The 26,554-nt window shown below is 45.4% G+C and overlaps 1 protein-coding gene and 1 long non-coding RNA gene across 2 annotated transcripts; both read left to right on the top strand.

Annotated features, from left to right (window-relative positions):
• The first annotated feature begins 3,030 nt into the window (after nucleotides 1-3,030).
• Nucleotides 3,031-8,011, top strand: LOC144100258 (uncharacterized). Its single transcript, XR_013307574.1, has 4 exons — nucleotides 3,031-3,145; nucleotides 4,781-4,888; nucleotides 6,666-6,838; nucleotides 7,925-8,011. It is a non-coding gene; the product is annotated as an uncharacterized LOC144100258 (long non-coding RNA).
• Nucleotides 8,012-8,039: 28 nt separating this feature from the next.
• LOC144100257 (uncharacterized) lies at nucleotides 8,040-26,092 on the top strand. The gene is made up of 9 exons (XM_077633263.1): nucleotides 8,040-8,115; nucleotides 8,457-8,667; nucleotides 10,597-10,781; nucleotides 13,381-13,489; nucleotides 15,887-15,993; nucleotides 17,731-17,833; nucleotides 19,604-19,696; nucleotides 24,653-24,789; nucleotides 25,655-26,092. The coding sequence occupies exons 3-6, from the start codon at nucleotides 10,778-10,780 to the stop codon at nucleotides 17,811-17,813; spliced, it is 303 nt and encodes a 100-aa protein (XP_077489389.1). The 5' UTR covers nucleotides 8,040-8,115; nucleotides 8,457-8,667; nucleotides 10,597-10,777; the 3' UTR covers nucleotides 17,814-17,833; nucleotides 19,604-19,696; nucleotides 24,653-24,789; nucleotides 25,655-26,092.
• Nucleotides 26,093-26,554: the final 462 nt, after the last annotated feature.

Here is a 26,554-nt window from a genome sequence, read left to right as displayed (position 1 = left end):
CATGAAGCTGATGCCACAAAACTTCCTCGGGACAACTATGGCAGTCTTGATGCCATAGGTAGCATAAGAGGGCCCTCGCACAGTTTCTGCTGTCGCCATTAGATGACGTTCTACGTCACACTTGCGGTATTACAGGACGTGCTACGTCCACCGCTATGGACGAGGGTGGCGCTGGTGAACACTCTCAAGGTTCGCTTACACGCAAAACATAAATACTCATGAAAGCAGCACATTGGACAGCCGTCGCCGTAGCTCAGTTGGAAAAAGCACCGGACACGATATTCGGAGGTTGTGGGTTCGGATACCACTGGCGACATGGTTGTTTTTTCTGCTGCTTTATAAGTAATTTTCTTTAAAGGCAATTGATTGGCACTAAAAATAAAAAATAGCAAAAATTCTCCTATGCACCTGGGTTTTCGGTGACTGTTGGCTTCCTTAATATCTTTGTCGAACAAGCCCCTCATTTCATTTGTTTGTCTGCTATATATATATATATATATATATATATATATATATATATATATATATATATATATATATATATATATATATATATATCTGTAGCCCTTCGATTAAATTTAAGGCTTGCACTGTTTTTAAAAAACATATTACAGGCGTCAGGAGAGAAATATTGGCGAAAGCTTCGCTGATCGTCACCACTCCCAATAATTACGATGCATTTTATGAATGCGGAAGGCTCCTGCTGATTGTGTTGTGAACTATATCTTTTCTCAGGAATTTAATTGCAATAGGGATAATATATGCTGGTTTTATTGTTTCCGTGGAAATGCAGCTGCTTTAATGTACATGATGCAAATGGGTGCATATTGTAGCAACGATTAAGAACCTGAACAATAAATTTATGAGGCACCTTAGTTGAGGCAATGCATCACATGCCTTTTGGAGGTCAGCCAGCAAGGCCACAATTGTTGAGGGAGCTTTATTTAGCACCCCACTATTAGGTCTTGTGTAATGTGTGCGTATTGTGCTGCCATAACGCTCCCATAAAAAAGCAAACGTCACAGCATTTGTCACAGAAGATTGACACCACGTGCTTGGGTACTGCCAAAAGCTGCCCACAAAAATTAATTTTTGTGTCTTCAGTAGAGTGCATATTTATTTCCCGGAAAGGACCGGAATATCTCTAGGGCTAAAATCTGCATATAATCTTCATTGAGGATAATAGGCCCAGGAAAAAAAAAACAGGGAAAGTTTAAAAAGAACAACAAAAATGAGGAAAGAATTGACACAATTGACAGTAATGCTAATAAATATACTAGTACCAAGCACTAAACTGAAAAAACACAGAAATAGAACCAAAACAACATTCATACACCAAAAACACGTAAAGTGTAATCAAAATTATTTACTTTAAAAGCTTTCAGTGTGGATATTTTTTTTTTTAATATTCTTGAGAGATTATGCATCAATGACGCATTTTATTGCCTTTCCTTTCCTAGATTGCCTGCCCTTTTCTTCGTCCTTTCACTGACCCCTTTTATCTCTCTAGCTCCCTCTTCTTTTCCTCTCTTCCTCGCCTCCAATCCTCCGGTCCCTCCCTGCAGTGAGTGTTGAAGAGAGTAGAAAGAAAGGGATAGGTAATGGTTCAGGTGGAGGTGGGTTTCGAAGGCAATATTTCTGTTCTTGCAAAGTTGTGTAGGTGCCCTAAATCGACAGGTAAATGAGCAATGATAGTGGTGCTCTTTCTTACTTCAAAAGTGTGTGAATGCGTGCGAACTTACGGCTCAGTGTGATTTCATTACCGCAGTACAGGTGCCTGTGATCCCCTGTGATCCTAAAACTGCACTCTGTCTTTTCACAGGCAGCACCCCGTCAGCGAGTCTTCTCGCACGTGCTCTGATGGCTTTTGCGCTGATAGCTATAGCCAACTACAGAGACAGAGAAGCTGGCCCATAATCCAGTCAGCCAATGAGTAGTTTTAAGTAAGAAGCAGCCTTATATTGGTTGCAAAATCATGGAGAATCAAATTTCTCTAGTGTTTCCTAATCAGTGGCTGCTGTAAATGTTTCTGAAATGTGAGGGCTTCGTTCTGGCTCAGTTCTCGAGATCCTCACTTCTTCCATCTGTGCGCTTCTTGGCAGCGCGGCACTGCTGCCTTTTAGCGAAACTTTGAGGCAATGCATAAGGACCAATGTCGTTATTTCTACAGATTTCCTGGGTTTTTCCCCTCTTCACTCGTTGTGGAGCACAACAAGATTACTGCATTTAGTACTATACAATGAAGGTGCCGGCATGTCTTCGGCCTTTCGATACGTTCTCGGCTCGTTTTCGGTTTGAGTAGTCTAGAATTTCAGGCGGGGAAGAAAAAAAGTAAATTTTATATTTTCAGTATGGTGATACACAAAAACAAAACTCTTGCTCCAACTGCATCTTTGCCCCATATATCGAAGCACCAAGAGTTATGAGAATGGAATATCTGACATGCATGACTATTCTTGATTAAACCGTTAAACTTGAGCCGTACACCACTGGATCAACGTGGTCACTAGTTGATAGCGCTGACACTACACTACTCATTTAGTAGACACATCAAATGCACCCCTCAGGAGTGCGGTTGAGGTGTCCACCGAGATGTCTTGATTAGAAGCTGAAGGCTAGCTTGCTGCATGGATTCAGACCGATGACAAATGCACTTTCAATTGCATGCTTTAAGGCGCTGTTGAGTGCTACTCCACCCTTTCCTTAATCTTTCCTTTCGTGAAAACACATTCTTTCGCATTCCTCTATGTAAGAAGATATGTACTTTCCGTGCGCAAATCTGTATGTTCCACTCAATGCACACATTTTTTGTGCGTCTCTGCATTTAGGCATCAACCTTATATCATACATCAGTTTCGAGACCTGAAGATGAATGGAATCACTAGATGTTTGTTTGTATCCTGTGGATCATTTAGAAAAAACGAGTTGCCGCTTGGCAATTCACCTACAGTGTTCGAACGTGGATGAATTGTGCTATTCGTAACGTTGCTTGTGCTTCATTATGTTAGTGAGCATTGCTTCGCTTTCGCAGGGTGCCTCTGGAATCTCGGATGTGGTAACCTGCTGCAGGCTGTAGATGTCGTCTTGTCTGCCCTGAGCTTGATGGGCTGCTTGCTCTATTGCTTCATCTTTGCGTCGGCATGACGTGAGTGAAAAGGGAGACATATCTCCGACTAAAGTGAAGTTTGTCCTTCAGGCAGCTATGTGAGAGGTAGTTGACGATGGTGTGCGATTCAGTGCTCATGAGAAGTGTCCACTTCATTCAAAAAGAATGCGTCACCTGGGTCTCACCGCATGACAGAATAGCATGTTGAAACAAGTGAAGTTGCCTTTCAGAAAATTAAAAAATTGGAATACTTTGTTTTGAAAGTGGCAAATGTAGCATGGGCGGTGTTCTCAAGTCTCAACTTACGTACGACTTGTGTCACTAAAGGACACCAGAAACACTATTGTCATATGCAGTATGATGTCGCTCCTTACGAGATTCTGTTTCCGTCAGAAAGTTGAGGAGAAACTCAACGCACTACTCTCCAGGAAAAAAATGCACTGTTCCCTACTTCATCTTAAGAATACTTTGAAAGAGCGGAACAAGTTCATGGGGCAAATGTGTGCACGTTGTAGCAACAAATTAGAACGTGTGTAAGAGCTTTATAGGGCGTCCTATTTGAGGCCATGCCTTGTCCACCTCCCGGAGAGCAGCCAGCCTGGCCAGAATTGTTGCGGGAGCTCCACTTAAGAACTCTATGTGGGTTCTTGCGTAGTGAGTGCCTAATATAATGTGCTGTCATTGCGCTTCCAGTACAAGGCAAACGTCACGGCACACGTGTTACTCCAGGGACGCGGTGTGCTTTACTGCCGGGAAGTGAAAAGAGCAGTGGGCTATTCGACCTGCGAACTTTGCGGTTTGGCACATGAGATGATGGCAGCCCTGCAAATTTATTCAATATATCTGCTTTTATTTCTCTTTAGAAAGAGCATTGAAAGCACGTCCTTGAGTGTTGCCAAAAGTGGCTAATGAACATGAATTTTCTATCTATTCTGTAAAGCAAAATATAACTCTACTTTCCCGAAAAAAAAGGATGATCTCTTGGACTAAAAGCTACAGCTGAGCTTTACGGGGCCCAAGAGACAATTACAAGGCAACAGAGCATGGGAAAAAGGAATGATTTTTTTTAAAAAAGACCACAATAATGACAAGAAGAAAAGAACAATTGACCCAGTTCACAGTAACCCTAATTAATATACAAGAACCAAGATACAAATTGAAAAAAAATTAGAGGAAAAACCAAGTAATAAAAACAAAAATAATATACTTAAATTCATAAAAACACACAAAGTGAAAGCGCAGTGCTTTTCTGTTAAAGCCCTCAGTGTGTATGTATTTGTTTAGTATTGTTGGGAGTAGATGGGTCAACAACTGGAATTTTGTTTTTCGCCTCCCCTTTTCTTTTTCCTTTCTGTAATCACTTTTTCTCTCTCAGTCCTCGATATATATTTTTTCCCGCTCATTGTCACTTCTAAACTCCTCTCACTCTTCCCAGCAGCAAGTGTTGAAAATACTAGAAAGAAAGGGCTAGGTATATGTGCCATTTGGAAGTGGGTTTTCAAGGAAACACATCCATTCTTGCGAAGTTGAGTAGGCACCCTATATCAACAGCTAAACAAGCAATGATAGCGGTGTCCTTTCTTACTTCGAATGCGCGTGAATGCGTGTGAACTTACGATTCATTCTGCAGTCGAGGTTCCCGTAATCTTAAAACTGCACCTTGTCTTTTCACAGGGAGCACTTTTCCCTACGGGTGTCGTCGCACACGCTTTGATGGCTTTCGCGCTCATGGCTACAGCCGCGAACAGGGACAGAGGGCCTGGTCCCCAATCCAGTCTCCAGGTGAGTAGATTTAAGTAGGCAGCAGCCATAATTGGGTTGCCGGGAGAGTCTAGAATCAAATTTCTGTTTCCGATTCAGTGGCTGCTCTAAATTCTCATTAAATGTGAGGGTTCCGTGTTGGCTCAGTTCTGGCGACCTTCACTTGTTCCATCTGGACGCTTCTTGGCCAATGCGGCGGGCGCTTTTTCCTTTGAGCAAAATTTTGTGCCAATGCATAGAGGGCTATGACAATATTTCTAGAGATTTCCTGGGTTCCACCCCTGTTCCCTCGTTATGCAGAACTGCAAGCTTACGACGTTTAGTACAATATATTAGAGGTTCCAGCAGGCCTTCAGCCTTTCGATACACTCTCGACTCGTTTTCTGTTGGGGCTGCCCGGCATTTTCTGCAGGCAAGAGAGCAAAGTTATTTTTGGTGTTTCAGCAGGGGGATACATAAACGAAAGCCTTACTCGTAATGCAGCTTTTCCTCATATATCGAAGCTCCAAGCGTTATGAAAATGGAACACATGTTCCTTCTTCGTTAAACTGTTTGGAGGATTGCCATGGCGACTAATGCATAGCGCTGTTGGCATCAAACGCGCCACTTGTGAAGCGTGGTTACGTGGTTACCACCACCAGGGCGCTAGGATTCGCATTTGTATTCTCAATACTGCTTGAATGGTCAGCGAAAATACATCTAAGTTCAAACCTGCATAGCACGCAGTCAGCTTATTATGCAAAAAAAGCCGTCGCCTCCCCCACTGGGTGTGAAATGTGGGTATGCACATCAACTATGCTTTACTCAGGCACAAGTACTCGCATACGATTTTGGAGCAGCCAGTCTTACACAGACTCGTGGAGGCGATTCGAAAACTGTTACACCACTGGCGTAGAGCAGGCTGGCGGGTTCACTGCAACGCAGAGCCCGCGTTGGATGGAGCAGAAATTATCTGGCGCTAGTGGGCGGAGAGCTTCGCAGCGTGTCAGAAAGCCCTAGTCGATGAGAGGCGTGCACGGCTAACTACTATGCAGAGCTAGTGAACGCGAAGTGTCTCAAATAAATGTCACTGGACACTCGAGAACAAACTTCTTATCCGAAAAGACACTTATAATGCTATCTGGGAGTAGCTAAAAAGAGTAGCTCACGTTCACTTTTTCATCAGCTTGATTTTAGAAAGTTCGGCAAATGTTGTCGGGCCCAGTTTGGTCTTCTATGCCGGCTACCCAACCATTGATACAATGGGTACAAAGTTTCCCATGCCTGGTGCTCGGCTTGTTTAGGACAAAATACTTGGCAAAAGAAAAGCCTTGTTCCCGAGAGGCCTTTGGCCACAGATGCTCTTGCGCAATGAAAATTCATTATCGCTATAAATACAAAGTACAGCTTTCATGCGCAACGCCCACTTGTGTGGTATGTCGGCGTCAGCAGCAAATGCCCCGTCACTCAGCAGCTATTAATGAGCTTACATATGCGGTGCAATATCAACTAGTTTCTACCGTGCTCGCTGCAGCTAACCCTTTTTTTTCATATAAATTCAGTGAAACGAACCCAGCATTCTAAATCACCGCACAAATATCGATAGGATGCATTGGCAGCCTCTGCAATTAAATGGTTTTTCTGAATTTTTACGCTTCTGTGCGCACACTGTACAAACATACTTTCCGTGTGTAAATGCCTATGCGCCACTCAATGCAGAATTTTGTGCGTCTCGTACATTTAGACATCAAGCTCCAATCGTACGTAAGCTTCGAGACCCGGAGACTTGGTGGAATCAAAAGATGCTTGTGCTGCACAGGCGGCCACGACCCTCTGTGCCTGACGCTGCATGCAGCCATCGAGCACAGGCATTTCATCGCCAACAGAAGGAGCAGGTGGATGCTGCTACTAGCAACATCGCGAACGAGCCTTGTACGCCACCGTCGACCTGCGCGACCGCATCGTCATCGACGGCATCGATCGCACCTGCCGGTGAGCTCAACAAGCCTGCACTCCGGAGCTTTGCTCAGATTCAGGGAGTGGGGCTACCTGTATTTGCCCGCGACATGGTAGCCTGTGACAACAGCAAAGAATAAAAACCAAGATGCAGCTTTTCCAGCTGGCGTGCTCTTTTTAAGCCAGCTCGTCTTGATCCTTGTACGCATGGAGCGTTTTTTGCAAAGGGAAATGCGCCGAATAGTCAAACGCGGTCATGCCGCCGAATTTTCACAGTCACGGGCGTTTATCGCACCCGCTTCTTACACACTTGATGGTGCAGGTGTGGCGGCACAACCGCATGCGGTCCGAGTGCGGCGCAATTTTCCGTGCAAAAAGTGCTTCATGCGAGCCAGTGAGTCCTTGTGCATTTCATTCTTCGCTTCTTCAAACGCACCAAGAGCAAACCAGACTGAATGGCGCTCTGCAAGAAACCGTAACCCTTATTTTCATGGGGAATCCACGCTGCATTATTGGGTAGAAAATAAAAGCTGAGCGGCTCTTGCATGTAGAGATATGCATCGCTCATATCCAGCTTCTCAGCAATCTTTCCTATCGTGTGCAGTTTGGCAAATGAAAGACGAATAAAAATTCTTTGACACTTAAGCTACATCTGGAAGTCGTCCTCCGTAGGTCAGCGTATAAGCATCTTCGTGCGAAAGCCAAAAATCATAACGCGGCGTTGTCATCATAATTATACACAGTCTTTGGAAGTCGCAATTGGCACTCTGCGCGATTAGAAATATGCAAAAGCTATGACCATGAAAGTGGCTGAGCGATCTACACGATAAAGAAGTCTGCTGAACCGTCTCATGTATCAGTATTGTTAGATTAAAAAGGAGACGCGGTAATCTAATCATTCGGCGATGTGATTATTGCAAAACATTATGAGCTCTGAAGCGTTGGTAACAACTAAGCGAATCCAGAATAGTAAAGAGTCAACGGGATAGCTCTCTGAAGTACAGCAGAGTTTCTTCGCTGTACAGTAGTGCTCCTCGTGCGAGAGAGAGTTCTTTTGCCTAAGGAGCGGTCGGCTGCCTACATTACGGTGTGGTCAGATCGCCGGACGATCTTTCTCTCCAGGATGTTCAGCAGCGCAGAAGGTTACCTGTCCTGTGCGGACCAGCGGTTGCCCAGCCAATGCCGATGGCGCTCATGGGGACGGCTGCCGCCCCAAACGACACGCACATCGACAAGATGGGCGGCATCTCCTGCGGTCCGGACGGGGCCGCCCTCCACGGCCCACTCTACGTCTTCGACCCCAGCAGAGAATCGTAAGTACCCACTGCACGCCATAGAGAGGTCTTAGGGCGAATTTTTCACTCTATATTTATTTTTCAATGCGTACGTGCCCGCGTGCGTGTGTGTCAGTGTTCAAAGGGTGGGGGGGCATAACTCGTCAAATAAAAATAAAGGCGTAAAATTCAGCGCAAAAAAGCCCGACGATTGCATAAAAGGGGGCCCCACTAAGACCTTTAAGCGTCATTTCAAAGAAAACTTGGTGAGTACACGACCATTCGTTTTCTTATCGCCGCTATGGGAACCGCAGTTGAGAATCGGTGGCAGACGGGCGCTCCTCTGCGCTCAGGAAAGGCAGACCTCCCGTGTTTTGTAGATGCGCCGAGCTACCGGAGTTGACGGAGAAGAGGGCCTTTTTCCCGGCCGTGTCCGTACAGCGCCACCTGTGGCCAGTAGGGGGCGTCGTGGAGCTCAAGCCCGAGGTCAAGTGCACCACGCGCAAAGACCTGCCCGCCTGGCCTCGTCCACATTGAAGCGACGATCTGACATGCCATCGCCCAGGCACTCTGTTCACGTGGCAAAGACAGGTGAGTGGGCAGCCGCTGACAAGCACATTCCGCCACCAGAGTGCTGCAGAGTAACCCTGTTTTAGTCCGGTCGAAACTGTCGCATGACCTGATAAAAAGCACTGGAGCGGTTGATTCGAAGGAACCGCTCGTGAATTGGTAGCCTGCTCGGTCCGGCATTGCTCACAACGTTCGCTTATAGCTCACCTGTGGGTACTGTATCCCCATCACACTTATCTCGAGGAACTCCGCAACGAACTAAACGCATCCGGAGAGGAAACGATCAGGATTGGCATTTTTGGCCCGGTTTGGTGTGTGCTGTAGGGTCGTTTTTAATGCGAGAATATTAAAAACCGCTTTTTCATCACGCTTTTCATAAACAGGCATGGAGGTGCAACCTAATCATTTTATATTGCCAGATACCTAAATGTTAGGTGAAAATTATGCAAGACGAGAAAAAAAATAGACTGAAGGCTGCTAGCCGGTTACACTTAGCCGCATAAATCTCCTTTATAAAATAAGGTGGCGCACGCTTTGCAAGATGCAATGCAAGCGGACAGCGTGATGATATGGAATGAGAAAAGCCGGGGCATAAATAGCATTCATCGACTACCTCGGCTCATTTCGTAGGGACGTGTGAATAGTATTTTTTTCCAAAACGAGTCGAATACGAAAAGCCTAGCTTCGCTTCCGAATCAAATACGAACATTGTAGCTAAAAACCGAATCAAATACGAATGGAATAGTAGGGCTAATACTCGCTGCCTGTGCGAATATTCGTACAGAACGAGCAATCATTTGAAACATTAAAGCGGCACTTGTCCCACTGCTCTTGTACGGTGCCATTAGTTTAAAATTAAGTTGATCTGTAGCTGCTAAAAGAGGCAACACTCATCTCAACTAATTGGTCGGAACACAGTCATTACAATATTAACTCTAAAGCCATCACGTTATAAATAAGAAAACTGCCATTTGCTAGGTTTGGTCAAATACACTTCAACCTTTCACCCCAGAAAACCCGAGCACCAGGCCGCAGGAAGCCTTGTACCCATTTGAAAACCGGTGTTTGCCTGGCCACACTAGAACTGCACCGCAGGAAATGAGAGTGCAACCAGCTTACATATGAGCCGCGGCTTCCGAGATCGAGTTTCAAGGCAAGGTTTTACTGAATCGGCCTGAGTCTTGGAGGCCATATACAAGAATTATGAATGCCACAAAACAGATGGACCACGTACTGGCTCTCCGTCAGTTTTCGCAGAAGGATGTCCCTCACGAGTCGATGTCAGCCATTTCGTCGAACACATGTACGTTATTTGAACCTCCTGCCATTATTTGAAAATTATTCGAAGGGTTCTGAACATATTCGATTTATTTGGAATAATTTTCAAAATACACTGATTTGTTTTTAAATCGAATCGAAGGATATTCTACTGGCTATTCGAAATTTCCGAATATTCGCACACCCCTACTCATTTTTGTTATTTGGAAAGAGGTTTGCCAGCACACAGTGAGATATATATTGCACCGGGAGAATTAAGGCCTAAAAGGGTAAATCACCTCTCACCAACTCCGCGAAAGAAGCAACTCTGTTCCGCTAAATTAAGCGAACACTTGCTGTTACTGACTGTCAATTCGGTGTCTTCCCACGGCTTTCAATTATCGGGTGGAACCAATCCAAAGAAGCTGATGAACATCGCCTTCTGTGGCGTGTGTTCTCGTCGTACAGCAAACTGAGCGCAACATCGTTAAGGTCATCGAGAGCAACACTGTTCCATTCAGAACAGCTGTCGAAGGCATCGCTTACTTAGATACTCGGCGTCAGGGCAGCCTCTTAGGTATATCAACTTCATTTTTCTTCCTGTCTATTCTTGTTGTTGTTCTTATTCATCGTCGTGAGCTGCTTATATTCAAGGTTGAGAGCGTGAACGAAAACGCTCGCCACCACGCGCAGGCTACGAAATGTACCTGGTTGGGGGCCAAGATGAGAACAACCGCCCACTCGACGACGTGAGTGTGTTCGACCGCGTCCGTCGCAGTTCCATGCAGTATGGACCGCAGCCGAGGGTCTTGGCGGGCGCAGCCATCGCCGTGACGCCCGCGGATCGTTTGAATTGGCTACGCCTTCGTAGCAGATGGGTGAGTCCGGCCACGGGGCGCCTCATCATCGTCACGTCTTGCTCCACGTGGCTTCTACTGCAACGATCCATCGAAGCAAGCGTCCATGATTATCAGTGGTCACTCGCACCTTCATTTTCTTACTGACATAGAGGAACATTTTTCTCCAATGTGGCATGTCCCAGACGAGAGTGCAATCGTGCAGTTCCCATTAGCGGTTCATCGGATAAACACCAGACAGAAAGCTGCAGTAGCCATGGCTCATAACGGCAGAATAAAAAAACCAACAAAACATGTCACGTCGACATGTACTACAGGTCGTCCCAGCAAAGCTAAATGCAACTGGCAAAAAAAAAAAACACTGACACGAAATTAAGACTGCCATGTTGTCCTAGGATAAAATTGAAGTAGAGCTGTCGAAGGCTGTTCTGCTTCAGCAGTGTTTTTGCTTGTAGTTAACCGAATAATTATTATCACGTAATGAATGATATGAACTTGAAGTACTCTGTGAAGTAAGGAGTATGCACACCCAACGGAGAGAGTACCTGGTCACGGGAGCACAACGGCGCCGCCGCTTTACGCCACTTCGTCTACGGGAGTGCTGGGATGTGTCAGCTAATCCTCTCAGATGGGCAAGCCGAGGCAAAAGCGAGCAACGATGCATGTTGCAGTAAGGAACGGAAGCTAAGCTTAATGGCGCAAAAACAATAATTCGTTCGGGATGGGTTTCTCGAAATGGACCCTGACGATTCCAAGAACTTTCTCGTTATCAACGAGACGTCTTGTAGGCTCTTAGATTTAAATAAGCAAGTTCCAAATCAACTTGGTCAACACACCTTATATTCTGAACGGCGAAAAAGTATTGCTTTTTTGTGCAAATTCTTTCCCCGCCCTTCACAGAGTGGAAGAAACGATCGGATTGCCTGAAATAATGGTCCCTGGCGTTCTCTATGTTCAGTCTTATTGGATGCTGCCGTTTATTCCTCATCTTAGAGCCGTCCGATGGCCGACATCTTAGAGCCGTCCAGTCCTGCCGCATGAGCAGCAAGTACAATTTCATGGCCTTCATAGATTGCTTTATTTTTCTAACATGAACACCATCCGCAGCATCACTCTTCTCTCTGGTGCCTTGTTTGCCTGCAACAAACCGGCCTTATTTTCTTCTACGTTTAATTTTAACGTGGTCCGCAGCCGGGAAAAAATGCGTGCCAGAGGTTCGTGAGAGGGCGGCGACAGTCATCCAAAACGCATACCTGAATTACCACAGACTGGAGAGATTTCAGCCGCGCCTGAAAAACGCGAGTGACATTCAGAACTGTGAGTAGGACAGTCGCGTCGCCACTGGTAGCAGCAGCCTTTTGCTGCCACAACATCCTTGTGGCTTGCAAATAAAGTGTTTGATTTGACAAGCGCCGGCATGCGCATAACACCCACAACTTCCTTCCGCAAGGACGTCATGGGTGTTTAATGTGCTCGATGCGGCCTCGACTGCGCGAGAACCAGGGCTTGGTGCCCATGACGCCGGCGCCTCTCCATATTGAGGTGAGCACATGTGCACGCACAAGGCAGAACACCAGTGTGCTCTCAGACACCCCTTCCTTTTTTTCATACTCCTCCTCTTACACATATTAAAGCCACGAACAGGTTTTAGGCTAATCAAAAATTCACACGGCCCTTCGTTGACTGTGTCGGCATTTTTTAGCCTTAGCACAACAGTCCATTACAATTCAAGAATGCCTTGGAGAATGCCCCTCAAAGAAGGCCCTCCAGCCGATGGCGTCGACTGGTTTTCATCAGGCAGAGACTACACACGAAAGGCAAGAAGAAAGGCCGGGGGGAGTGGGTCGTTCATGCTAGAGTGTGAGGATTTAATAGGCGTATAAGTAGGTTCTCCCCGTTTAGTGGCGGCTGACACCGTTCAAAACCACCCGGATACCACCCCATGATCGCGTACGCTATCGAGATTACGCCGACCACTGCGGGCCTTGCTCTGATGGGAACAAAGAAACATCACTGGCTGGCACAGAGAAGGCATTTATTGCGACAACAACAATGTCAGCTCAGCAACAAAATGCGTTAAGGAATCGAGGTCATCCGACTCACCATCACGGTTACGAGCGAATGTTCGCCCACGCTATGGCTGGGGAGACACTCCGCGGCCGGACGGGACGAGATGTGGGAGACCGTAATCTCCCACGAGGCTTCGCCCCTCTGGCAAAGAACGGAGAACTCCGCCGACACGTCCGCACGCGACGAGCTCTCCCCGTCCGTAAAGAGAGTGCTCTCCCGCGCGCGTTTCGCAGTCATGTCGTCATGGCGCTCATGTCCCTGCAACGCAGGCGCCCACTCTTGTTAAGGCAAGTAACTAGGGATGTTGACGGTGCCCCCCCCCCCCCCCCCCGCCCCTTGGGACCGGTCGTGGGAGGGTGCATTGTGGGAAAGCAAACCAAAAGGGAAGACTTGGGGCAAAGTACCCATGTGTATCCTGTGGATAATTTCGAAAAATATGATCAGTTGCCGCTACGCAATTTGTCTACAATGTTTAAACGTGGATGAATTGTGCTATTCGTAAAGTTTCTTGTGCTTCGTCTTGCAAGTGAGTATCCCTTCGTTTTCGCAGGAAGCCTCTGGCGTCTCGGAAGGGCAAACCCGCTTCGGGTTCTGGATGTCGCCTTGTCTGCCCTGAGCTTGGCGGGCCGCTGTATCGGTTCATCTTTGAGTCAGCGAGCGTAAGTGAAAGGGGAGACTTATCTCCGAATAAAGTTGAATTTTTGGCTTTCGGGCAGCTATATGAGAGGCAGTTGAGAATGGTGCGATGAAGTGCTCGTGAGAAGTGACCATTTCATTGAGAAGAATGCGTCGCCAGGCTTCACCGACTGCCGTAGTATCATGCTGGAACTAGGTTAGTTGCTCGTCCAGAAAATTAAAAAGTGAAGTATTGTGGTTTTAAAAGCAGGAAATCCTGGGCAATTCGGGGCTCTGAAGTCTCACCTTAAGTACGACGTGAGTCACTGAAGGCCACCACAAATACCATCGCCATGTGCTGTTGAATGTCACTCCTTACAGGATTGTGTTGACGCCAGATAGTTGAGGAGAAATTCGAGGCTGTACTCCCCAGGACCAAGAAGCCCACTTCCCTACAACATCACCAGAAGTAGAAGAAATATTACATCTAAGCCGCCTGGACAGCACTGATCAGATATTTGAAAAAAAGTTCCCTTAATTATTATTTGTTAGGGACATTGTCTTTCAGACTACGTCAGGAAGAAGCGCATATGTGCTGCATGGATGTAGAAGTCGGTGCTAAAAGGAGGTTTTTGCACGGAAGTACTATCTGAAAGACGCTGGAAAGTGGAATTTGTCCCTGTATGTCCATAGCAGGGTATACAAGAGCGGTCTTCTTTTAGCCAACAACAAAAAAATAATAATAAAAGAAATAACTGGTGCTAGAAATAATCTAACTACTTTGTCCTTGGTCTGTTACTTTGCTCCACCGATGCGTTTTGATTTATATGGCAACCACAACGTTTGCTGATCAACGAAACCCGGCACCGAGCAGGCAATTTTTTCTTCGTTGTTTTTTTGGGGGGGAGTACCAATACCAGAAAGGACGATAAAGCTGAATGACAGACGCACTGACTAAAAAATGAAGAGCTTAAACCTTCGTCTTCCTGCGTCCACGTTATTCTATTCTGTTCTGTCAAACGAACTGTCCCGCAAACGTCTACTTGCATGTATTGCCCATTTTGAGTGTTAAATGGTGTCTTTTGTATAGTCAATTTCCCGCTGTTCTGCAGTCCTCCAACTGAAAATTATCTGAATGCGTTTCTCATCTCTCACTACGATGAAATGTAATGGAAATAAATTTTCACAAGTGCTTTTCCTGACTTTTGTATTGTCGAAAAGAAATTTTCCTGTAGCGCGGTTGCATGTGAGCTCCTGATTTTTCAGCTTTGTGACTTTTTTCCTGCGCCGTGCAAAATCCGACTCAATCGTCACATTTCAAAAAAAGTCACTTGGCAAAATTAACTGTTTGCGCTCGATCATGATTTAGTCTTGCAGTGAAAGCTCTTAATGCGAAATAATTTGGCTCGGTAACGTTTTAGTATAATGTCCATAGAGAAGCGGAAGAGGCGACGAAAGGCACACCAGGAAAGGAGACCAGGAGAGAGTCGGTATAAGCCTTTTACTAAAACCCGTAGCCGCTCTGTTGGCTAAGGGACTAAGCCAAAGTCTTCCTCCTAATGCAACTTCGTACCATACACCGAAAGGCGTATTCGACAGGCAAAATTTGCGGTTTGGCCATTTTTCTGCACTGCTCAGGCTTAATTTCAGTCTGGGAAGAGGATTGAAACCGTGTGCTTGGATGCTGCCAAAAGTAGCTCGTAAAAACTACTTTCCTGTCTCTTCGAAACACTACAATAACTACATCTTTATTTTCCCGGAACAACCCGATAATTTTTTCGACTAAAACAGATAAGCTTAAGACGGGAGACAGAAGACAATTGCACGGCAGACACCCAGGAAAAAAAAAAGCAGTGGAAGGTTTAAAAAGACCACATTAAAGACAAAAAGGAGAAAACAATAGCCAAATTGACAGAAATCCTAATAAAAATACAAGTACCAAGCAATAGACTCGAAAAAATTTTAAACGAAAAATATTGCGCATTGTGAAAGCTCACCTCTTGTCGGTTAAAGCCCCCAGTGTGTATATGTTCGTTTAGTATTTTTGGGAGTATATGGGCCAACGGCTGGCATTTTTATCGCCTCCCCTGTTCTGTTTCCGTTCTGTAATCCCTTTCCTCTCTCTCAATCTTTGATATATTTTTTTTCTGCTCATCCTCACTTCTCAACTCCTCTCGCCCCTTCCCGCACTCAGTGCTGGAAAAGAGTAGAAAGAAAGGTCTAGGTAGATGTTTCAGGTGGAGGTAGGTTTCGAAGTTAACTCTTCTATTGCTCTTGCGAAGTTGAGTAGGCACCCTATATCGACAGGTAAGCAAGCAACGAGAGCGGTGCCCTTTCTTCTTTGGAAACCGCTTGAAATCGTGTGAACTTACGATTCAGTGGATTGCGTTACTGCAGTACAGGTGCCTGTAATCATAAAACTGCACCTTGTCTTTTCACAGGCAGCCCCCCTTCGGCGGGTATCATCGCACGCGCTGTGATGGCTTTTACTCTCATGGCTACAGCTGCGAACAGATACAGAGGCCAAGGTCCGCAATCCAGCCAGCAGGTGAGCAGTTTTAAGTAAGCAGCAATCTTATATGGGTTGCCCAGAGAGTTGAGATTCAAATTTCCTGAATCAGTGGCTGATTTATGTTTCAGAAATGTGAGGGCTGCGTTCTGGCTCAGTTCTAGCGATCCTCACTTGTTTCATCTGCACGCTTCTTGGCCAACGCGGCACTGTTCCTTTGAGCGGAATTTTCGACAAATGCACGAAGGCAATTCTTTCTAGATATTTGTTGCGTTTACCCTTGTTCACTCTTTGCGAAGAACTGCAAGCTTACTGCGTTTAGTACAACATAGTGAAAGTTACAGCACGGCTTCGGCCTTTAGAGGCCTTTTAGTTAGCCGCTTAGACGCAGTGTTGGCTAAGGGGTTATGCGAATTCACAATAGCAATAGTGACAATGCCTTTCAATATGGCCCCCTAAATTATTTGGATTCCAACAGCGGACGCTTTTAAAGAGCAACGCCACATCGAATTCTTGAATGATTTTAAAAAAATGTGTAGCTACTATAGAATGACAGCACTTTCTGTGAACGCAGATGATGTTTTGGCAGATTTCAGACTTATACAAAAGGAGGAATATGACCCTGTGACAAGATATGCAAAATTAGCAGAAAACCCCATTCGAACATCCCGGTGCGCCGAGAGCCGTGCTTTACTCTCTTTTCCCTTTTCTATCGCTCTCCAAATTCTTTGGCTTTTCTACTCTTTTACTATTTCCACCTCCCCGTTTTTCTCTGCGTTATTCTTTGTTTGCTTTATTTAGCCGCGGCCCCTGTGAGAGTCGTTGCGCGGTCTATTACACAGTCCCTTTTCCTCATTCTCAAATTTGCTTTGAGGGTGGAGATTATACCTCCTCGCTCTCTATGTGTCCTTATACTGACAGAAGTGTTTCATTATAAGCAAGGAACCGTGAGGGCTTCCTTGCACTCTATACACAGCTTCCAACACTTCTTGAGGTCTTGGAAACACTTGGACAATGCATGTTTTGGCAGGGCTGTCAGCTCCGTTCTCGTTGCGTCTTGAATGGCCTCCCAGCTCCCCATCCAGCGACCTTTTAGGGTTCTCTTCACACGAAGAAAAAGGGAAACAGCGCATGGGGTGTGGTCAGGCGAGTATGGCGGTTGTCGAAGTACAGTAATGCTGTGCTTTGCGAGAAATTTTGACACGCAGTGCGCCCTTGCATTATCATGGAGAAGGCTCCATTGTCCAGATGCCAATAAGTCATGGCGACGACGTCGCATTGCATCACTCATGTGTTGGAGCACGCGGATATAAAACTCCTTATTCACCGTCTGCCCTTGTGGGTCGAGCTCGTGGTGTATGACACCTATGGCGTCGAAAAAAACTATTGGCATCGTCTTTGTTGCGGTCTTCTGTCACCGCACCTTTCTCGACGCCGGACAGATTTCGGATGTCGGACAGATCTATTCAGATTTTACAGGCTTGTGTGCGGAGATGGCACAAACGTAATTTTCGTGCATAAATGTGCCACTCATTCCACACATCTTGTGTGTCACGTGCATTGAGGTGTCAATCTGCGATCATGCATTAGTTTAGATACCCGGGGATTCGTGGGATCACTATATGTTTTTTTTTTATCTTGAGGACGTTTTGGGAAAAAAAACCAAACAGTGGCCGCTAGACGACCAGTCTACATTGTTCGAACGTGGACGAATCGTGCTATTACTAACGTTATTTGTGCTGCATCATGCCAATGAGTGTTGCTTGACCTTCGCAGAGTACCTCTGGTATCACAGATGTGCCAACCCGCTGCGGGCTGTGAATGTCGCCTTGCCTGTCCTGAGCTTCGCGGGCTGCTGAGGCTGAAGCTGAAATGAAAGGTGGGTGAGGGTTCTCAAGCCTCAGCTTAAATAGACACCCTCCCCCCATGTAATACCCTCTTCTGGAGGGCCTTTAAGGGTAACGTCAGTAAATTAACAAATACATACATTTGCCAAACGCTGTCCAATGTCGGTCCTTACGGAGTTTTGTTTTCAGAAATTCGAGGAAAAATTCGGTGCAGTACTCCCCCGGACAAAAGCCCACTTCCTTGCAGCATCCGAAGAAAAACAAATTGCATTTAAACCACCTGGACATCACTGATTAGATGTTATGAAAAATTCGTTTAATTATTATTAAATATTTACCGGCTGCATGAATACTGGCGTAAGTGCCTAAGGCAGGTTTTGGCGCGGAAGTACTACCGGAAAGGCAGGGAAAACTAGAATTTGTGCCCGTATTCTCAGAGCGGGCTTTACTTGAGTGGCCTTTTAGGCAAAAAAAAAAAATAAACAAACAGCTGTTTTCTAACTGCTTTGTATTTGGTCTGTTAGTTTCCTGCATCGATGCGTTCTGATTTATGGGGCAGCTATAGAGCGTTTGCTGCTCAACGAAACCCGGCACCGAGCAGGCAATTTTTTCTTCGTTGTTTTTTGCCGACAGTATCAGTGCTAGAAAGGACGATAACGGTGAACGACACAGGCAGTAAAAACTGAAGTTGTTGGACCTGCTGCATCCTGCCTCCACGGTATTACTCTATGTCCTGTCAAACTAACTATGCCGCGACAGTCCGCTTTCATCTATTGCCCATATTGAATCGAAAAGCTTCACTACGCTAGGTAAAGCAGTCATCGCATAGGCCTGAAAATGATCCTTGAACGACCTTCAGCCTAACCACGTTAGCAGTGTATGACCGTGACCCCTGACCATGACCCATGATCTTCAGTTAACATTTGACCGCTGACCTTGAGTGTACCTCGTACCTTAGATCTTTCACATTTGACATTGGGAGATCTCTAATCTTATGAGCATCCGTTGGGGTGAGGTGAAGCCCCGAGATCACATCTGACGGGGGCGCGGTAAGGCCCTGTGGTATCACGCCATAGCCATGTGCTTGCTTTTCGCTTAATTCCAGGATTAGTCAAGTTAAGCCACTGCCAATTATTAGTGTTTCGATGCTTTCTTTGTCGCTTCAATTTCCCGCTGTCCTGTTCTTCTTCATTGAAAGTTCTCAGAAGGACGTGATCTCTTACTGCGATGAAATTAAATAAGAAGAAATTTTCCGGTGTACGTAGTTAATAAAAGCATTTGCTGACAAGTGCTCCTCCTGATTTTCGTATCGTCGAGTGAATATTTTCTGCTAGTGCGGTTGTATTTCAACTGCTGTTTCCACAGCTTTATCACTTTTTTCCCACTCCATATGAAAGCCGACTCATTCTTCAGATTTCAAGGAAAGGCACTGCGCAAAAATAATTCTTTCCGACCACGATGTAGTTTTGCAGCGAAAGCTCTTTTGCGAAATCACTTGTTTTGGTAACGTAGTATGGCGTTGTTAGAGAGGACCAAGAAGCACCTGGAGTGAGTTGGCATGAGCTTTTTACTTAACACCTTACCTGCTGTGTTGGCTATGTGGTTATGCGAATTCGCAATAGCAATTGTGAATTCGCCTTTTAATACATCCAGCTAAATTGTGCTGGTGCCAACAATAAGGAACAGTGCCTTATACTAGCCGTCACTGATTTGGTAAATAAAATTGCAATAAAATGATAGCACATCTTAGGAACACAGAATAAGTGCCTGTAATTCAAAAACTGCACCTTGTCTTTTCGCAGGCCGCACCCTCGTCGCAGTCGCTTTGATGGCTTTTGTGCTGTTGCTGGTGGCCGCGATTCCAGATGAAGACAAGTCCACAGTCCAGTAAGCGTGTGAGTAGTTTTAAGTAAGCAGCAGCCTTATATTGGCTGCAGGGAGAGGCGAGAATCACATCTCTGTATCTTCGAATTAGTGACTGATATAAGAGTTTTTGAAATGTGAAGGCTCTGTCCTTGCTCAGTTCTGGCGAGCCTCAATTGTTCCATCAGCACGCTTCTTGCTCAGCGCGGCGCTGTTCCTTCTCAGCGAAATATTCAGGCAGGGCGTCAGGAGGATTGACATTATTTCTACAGATATGCACGGTTTTTCTCCTTTTTACTCGTTCTGGAGCGCTAGATGTTTCGTGCGTTTAAGTGCAGTGCAGTAAAGGTTCCAAATGACTTCGGCGTTTCGATACCTACCTTCCCGGCTCGTTTTCGCGAATGCTTTCCCGGCGTATTCTGGAGGAAACAGAGCAAAGTATTTCAGATTTCCAGCAGGGGGATACACAAACCAAAGTCTTTCTCATAATGCAGTTTTGCCACATTTATCAGAACACCAATCGTTGTGAAAATTGAACCACTGATATGCGCGACCCTTCATCGTTAAAATGTTAAACTTATAAAATATTCGCACTTACCACCACCACAGCACTCGCATTGCGATTTGTCCTTTCAGTGCCGCATGAATGGTTAGTGAAATTACGTAGTAATTTCAGGTCTGCGTTGCAGGCAGTCAGCTTACGCAAACCAATTGGCTGTCACCTGAACGAGTAGGTGCGTAATGCGGACACGCACATACACTATTTCGTTGCTTACTCAGGCAAAATGAGGCACGAATTTCCCGCACCCATATCTTACACTTTTTTACATTTCGCTTTCAATCATCATTTGCGTGAGCCGCTGTGTTTATAAGCCATGCCGAAGACAAATTTCAGGACTGCAACGGCGTACTAGTGGTTTGTGCATCCGCCTCGAATGCGGCAGGTGCGTGGTTCGATGCCAGTGCCGCTGGGTAGCCAACCGGAGATACAATGGACGCAAGCTTTGTCCTTCTTGGTGGTCGGCTTCTTTATCGTAAATACTTGGGAAAAGAAATACCCTGTGTCATGTTGCTCTTTGGCCACAGATACCCTTGCGCCATTGCAATTCATCGTCACCATAATCAAGGAAAAGTTCAGCTTTCCTGCAAAACGCTCACTTGTGTCACTTGCCTACGTCAGCAGCAAACACCGTTTAACTCAACAGCGATGGACGATTTTTCATCCGCGGCGCAGAATGAGATAGTTCCTGCTGTACCCGCAACGGCTCCGACCTTCCACCAAATAAATTTACAGGAGCGTACCCAGTTTTCAAAATAACCGTACGAATTTCGATAGGACATGCTGGCAGCGGCTGAAATTAAATGTTCTTGAGATTTTCTAGGCTTCTGAGTGCACGTTGTACAGACGTCACTTTCCATGTGTAACTCTTATGTGCTGCTCGCTGGACACATTTTGTGCATCGCGTGCATTTAGGTGTAGAAGAACGGCAGATTGGGCGAGTTCAGCGCCTGTGTGTGTGTTCTCTTCTTTCTTCGTCCTTGTTGCTTAGCGCTGCTTTAAGATTATGGTGCATTTAGGTGTCAAGCTTCAATCATACATTTGTTTAAGACATGGGGATTTGTGGGATCACCACATGTTTCTGTTTGTATCCTCAATTTGGTTTACTGGAGTAGCATGCCAGGCCAACAGACACACACCTCTCTTGTTTCATTACCATCTCTCCTCTTCCTCCTCCTCCTCTTTCTGAGAATATTTTGGAAAAAAAACACAGTGGCCGCAAGGCAACCCGTCTATAATGTTTACAGTTGGACGATTGGAGCTATTCCTAGGGTTTCTTTTTGTGCTGCATCATGCAAATGAGCGTTCCTTCACTTTCGAACGGTACCTCTGGCGTCTGGGATGTGCCTCCTTCTGAGGGCTGTGGATGTCGCCGTGTCTGCCCTGAGCTTGGTTGGGCTGCTCTATTGCTTCATCTTTGAGTCGGCATGGCTTGACCGAAAGGGGATACATCTCCAACTAAAGTTGAAACTTGTCCTTCAGGCAGCAACATGAGAGACAGTTGAGAATGGTTCGATTATTTTAGTGATCATGAGACCACTGCATTTGGATAGAATGCGTCGCCCGAGTTTCACCGGCTGCCACAATATCATGTTGAAACAAGTAGCGCTGAATAAGTTGCTCGTCGTAAAAACCCAACTATTGCGTTTTGAAAGTTAGGATACGCAGGGTTGGTGGGGGCTCTCAGGTCTCAACTTAAAGGGACACTGAGGAGAACTCTATCATTTTTTTTGTTAGCAAAATCTGGTAGTTTGGCATTTCATAGCTTTGTTGCCGCTTGTCCGGGCGCAAAAGATGCATTTATTTCAAAGAAATTTGGATTCGAAGAGGAAAAAGTTTTTCCCGCCGCTCTGATTCAAACTCAGGGAACTCTTATCACGACATGGCAACTCTTATGACGTCTCAGAACGGAGTGACGTGATACGTGACGTAAACGCAGACTCCGTGATTTCTCCAGCTAGCGGTTCGGTGTGCAACCTTCCTTTGCCAGCCTCAGAGGTACGTGGCTTCCATGAAGTAAGGAAAATTCCTCCAAGGTGGCGCCTCTTGTCCTAGGAAGTCATCACGCTTGTACTTGCGAGATTGGCCTGTGGCGGCGACACCTGTATTTTGGTTCTTGCTATTTTCTACATTAGAAGAGCTTTGTTTTCAGTAAGAGTGGCGTTTTTGTTATCAGCAGCTGCTATTCTATCGATACAAACCAACTTCAATTTCTCCTCAGTGTCCCTTTAAGTACAATCTCAATAACTTAAGGACGCTAGAAATGCCATCTCCATATGCTGGTCAATGTCGGTCCTTACGGGATTCTGCTGCTTCAAGAATGTTGAGGAGGCATTCAGCGCAGTACTCCCCAGGACCAAAAAGCCCTCATCCCTCAATTTCAAAATTACTTCGAACAAGCGATAGTAAAAGAAAAATTGCATCTAAACTACCTGGAGAGTGCTGATCAGATCTTAGGAACAGATAGTCAAGTATAGTTATTTCTTATGAACATTGTCATACGGACTGCTTCAGGAAGAGTTATTTACGTGCAGCAGGGATATTGGAGTCAGTGCTAAAAGGAACTTTCTGCACCGAAGTACTACCTGAAAGGCATGGCAAAGTGGAATTTGTGCCCGTATGCCGAGAGCAGGACCACTAGAGAGGTGTTTTAGCCAAAAAAGGAAATATTAATGAAAGAAATAACTGGCGCTAGCAATGGTCCAACTACCTTGACCTTGGTCAGTTACCTTGCTGCACCGATGTGTCTAGATTTACATGGCAGCAAGAGCGTTTGCTTATCAACGAAACACCGGCATCGAGCAGGAAATTTTTTCTTCGTTGTTTTTTGCTAAGAGCATCAATGCCGACAGGGCGATAAAGGTGAACAACACAGGCACTGACTAACAGCTGAAGTTTAAGACCTTCATCGTCCTGCTTCCATGCCATCCTTTTCTGCTGTGTCGGTCCAACTCTCACGCAAAAATCCACTTGCATCTATTGCCCATTTTGAGTACTTCAAGGGCTCCTTTTGTATAGCCAATTTTCAGCTTTTCTGTCCTCCTTCAATCAAAGTTATCTGAACGTGTTCGTCATCCCTGCCTATGATGAATTTTAATGAAAATAAATTTACCTGGGTTCGAACTTCGGAAATCAATAGCTGAGAATTGGTTATCCTGATTTTTGTATCGTCGAATAGATAATATTTTCCGGTAGTGCGATTGCATGTCAACTGCTGTTTCGCCAGCTCTGTGACTTTTTTTCCACGCCGTATGAAAGCCGACTCATTCGCCACATTTCAAGGAGAGTCACCTCGCAAAATTAACTATTTCTTCTCGAGCACTATGTACTTTTGCATCGAGAGCTCTTAATGCAAAGACACTTTGTTCGTTAATTTTGTAGTATGGCGTCCAGAGAGAGAAGGGAAGGAGACCAGGAGCGAGTCGACATGAGCTTTTTAGTTACCCTTAAAAAAGTTCTTTAGACAGGCTATAGATTTCCATAAACTTCTCTCTATAAAGTCTATAGACTCTCTATAGACGAACCCTAGAGAGCAGTCAATAGGCAATACAAATCCGATAGACTGTCTATAGACAATTAGAGATTTACGCTCATACACTTTTAGTAGTCTTAGTTTGTAGACGGTCTATTGGCTACGAGTAGACATATATTAGGTTGGGGCAACCTGAAAACATTGAAAAATAATAAGCCCTGGCCTGCACCACTGACTATGAGTAGACAAAATTAAACGTCTATAGAAGGGCATTAGATTCTATAACAAGTCTATGGACTGTCTTTAGACCATTTATATAAGGGTAACCCTTTAGCTGCTGTGTTGCGCTTTATTTTTAGTGGTGACCTGACAATCATTCCTATGAACACACTATTCATTCCGCCGCACAGCTAAAGCACCACGCAAACATGCTGCGAATAAAATGCAGGATGAACTTGCTCGTCATGCTTCCCGCAAGCGCTCTCGCAGACAAGGTTTGTTTATACTTGCAGATGGTGCAAACCATAGCCCATAAATTCGAACCCTTCCTTAGCACGGAAGCGACCGTCGCAACCTTATTTGCTGGCGTCATTATTGGCTTACACATATCGCAAACCAGCTAGCGAAGGCACTACTCTTTCGAAAACGCGGCCAAGTTTTCAACGGTATTAGGCAATTGTACTCCGGCCACATTGCCAGTGCCTTATCATGGAACGGTTTGGCGAAACAATGGCGCCTCATCCCGCCGCAGCGCATTAGTCTTAAAATATTGGCCATGCGTACATTTGCCACTTGCGCTCTTTAATTTTTCACTCTGCGATGTCTGCGCATGTTGCTGAGTAGAGATTGTCTAAATTACTCCGGAGCCTACCATGGCTGTGTCTTTCATAGCACATGTGTCGCTTCAGAGCGTTAAGCCACACAATTTACAATGAAGAATTATATTTTTCTTTATAGCGGCCAGTCTTGCCACCATTCTTGAGGAAGTCTGCCCTTGGAGTGATTTGGGTCGTGTGATATATGTGCATCGCCGTACCATCGAAGCGTGCCACACTGGGGACAGCGTCACAGCCTTCAGCACACTTCGATGCCTGGTGAGCGATTCTTGAGAATCGGGCCCCATGTGTTCTATTCGAGATGTAATTTCCTACGGTACTAAGCAAAGAGCTCATGTCATGGAGAAATATAGTGGGTATTTTACTGATCCGCTTGGGGGTACGCCTTGAGGTAATTATGGCGGCGGGATTCCGAATTTTTGAAATTATTTTCTTCAGCGCTCGTTATGCACTGCGATGGCAATATTGTTGACATTTGTTTATTGGAGAATATATTTGTATAATTAAAGAATATCAGATTTGCACAATTTTATTTGCGTGTGCCATGTACTGCACCATGTTAAAGACACAGTTCAGACTGCTTTAGGCCACTTTGCAACCCGTCGCTTAGACATGTAATGACACTCTAAATGCAACAGTCTTCTGCGAACAATCTCACCAGACTCGAAACTTGGTAAACTATATAAGTCAAATATTATTAAAAGAGGGCACAAAACGGTTCGCCGGGACACAATGAGTTTACTCCTTATAGAATAACACGCTGGCTTCTACCGAAGAGTTACGCTTCGAGCCATTTCAACGGGGCATGTAGAATTTCGAAGGCGGGCAGCTTCACTATCGAAAAATTGTGCGCGGCCAAAGCAAAGCCTTTTGGAAGCCAGAAAGTGTACAGTCAACCGGGTTACCTTTTTTATTGAGAAGGCGAATTTGAAAGCAAGTCCTGACAGTTTCGCATCGCAGGAAGATCCCGTTCTGAAAGCATATTAGATTTGGCAAAAGTTTTCTTGAAGAAGGGTAAAAAACTGATATAAGTGATGTGCTACAACGATTTTCGTAAGACACATGTGACGGAGATAGGTCGGCAGTTAATAGGTTTTTTTTTGTTCTGCTTTTATGTTGTAAGGGTGAAGACGACGGTGGAGCGCGCCGCAAAAAAATGCGAAGAGGCGCGGGAGAGCCCGAGCAACAAGGAACAGGAAGAATGGCTGCCTGCCGGACCTTTTCCCCAGTGTTTTTCTCCGTACCATTTTGGTGGTAGTGCTGCAATATGCACTCACTCGTGCCCAGATTCAACACGAGTTCCAACCGTTCGCTGATATAGCAATTGCACCGTCCATTCTGACGGTTGCGACCTCTCCCGAACGCTGGACGCTGTCTTCCAGCGCATCGCGGACCATGTTGGCCAGCGGATGGACCTGTTGGAAGGAAGCTCAAGTGGCTGCACACAATGGGGCGGCGGAGCTGAACTGCCGTGCGCCGTGATGCCGCGGCCCTGTGGCATCTCTGAGGCGCAGCGCCACCGCCGTTCCGAAAAATATGGAACAATATACCCTGCGCAATAAAACATGCTCCAATGTTTTCAAGTGAACTAAGAACGCTATTTGCAGTTGCTTTCCCTCGAGTGACTTTCTTTCCCTTCAACCATATATTATTTAGCTAAATTTTAATTTTGTTTACTTCGTCGCACATGACAATGTGTTCTCAAAGCCACGCAGAATGTTGTTTGCAGTTTAGCTTCTTTCTGATTCGCACTACTTTTTTGCATTTCTTAACTATTTGGCTTTCTTTGATACGTGCTTTCTTTTCGGACGCCGAAGCAAAATTGAATGTGGCATTGACGTTTTGTACGCTTTAGTTTGAAAAAAATAAAATAAGATATTGAAAGTACAACAGCCTTAACGTTACCTTGCTGAATGCATCTTTCAGAAGTGCTTTTCGTTACCGTTTATATGATTTCGCCAAACTGAACTGCGAGGAAAGATTTCAGGAACTACGCTAAAACTGACAGCAATAAAACAGAGCT

This window comes from Amblyomma americanum, chromosome 8 (genome assembly GCF_052857255.1).
Source record: "Amblyomma americanum isolate KBUSLIRL-KWMA chromosome 8, ASM5285725v1, whole genome shotgun sequence".
Taxonomy (NCBI): domain Eukaryota; kingdom Metazoa; phylum Arthropoda; class Arachnida; order Ixodida; family Ixodidae; genus Amblyomma; species Amblyomma americanum.
This window is presented reverse-complemented; position numbering and strand designations above follow the sequence as displayed.

Bases quoted from the DNA above. Each gene is read 5' to 3' on its own strand.
- LOC144100257 (XM_077633263.1), top strand. The intron at 13,490-15,886 runs GTAAGTGAAAGG...GTCTTTTCACAG, and splicing joins TCATCTTTGAGTCAGCGAGC to GCAGCCCCCCTTCGGCGGGT. The intron at 15,994-17,730 runs GTGAGCAGTTTT...TGACCTTCGCAG, and splicing joins GTCCGCAATCCAGCCAGCAG to AGTACCTCTGGTATCACAGA.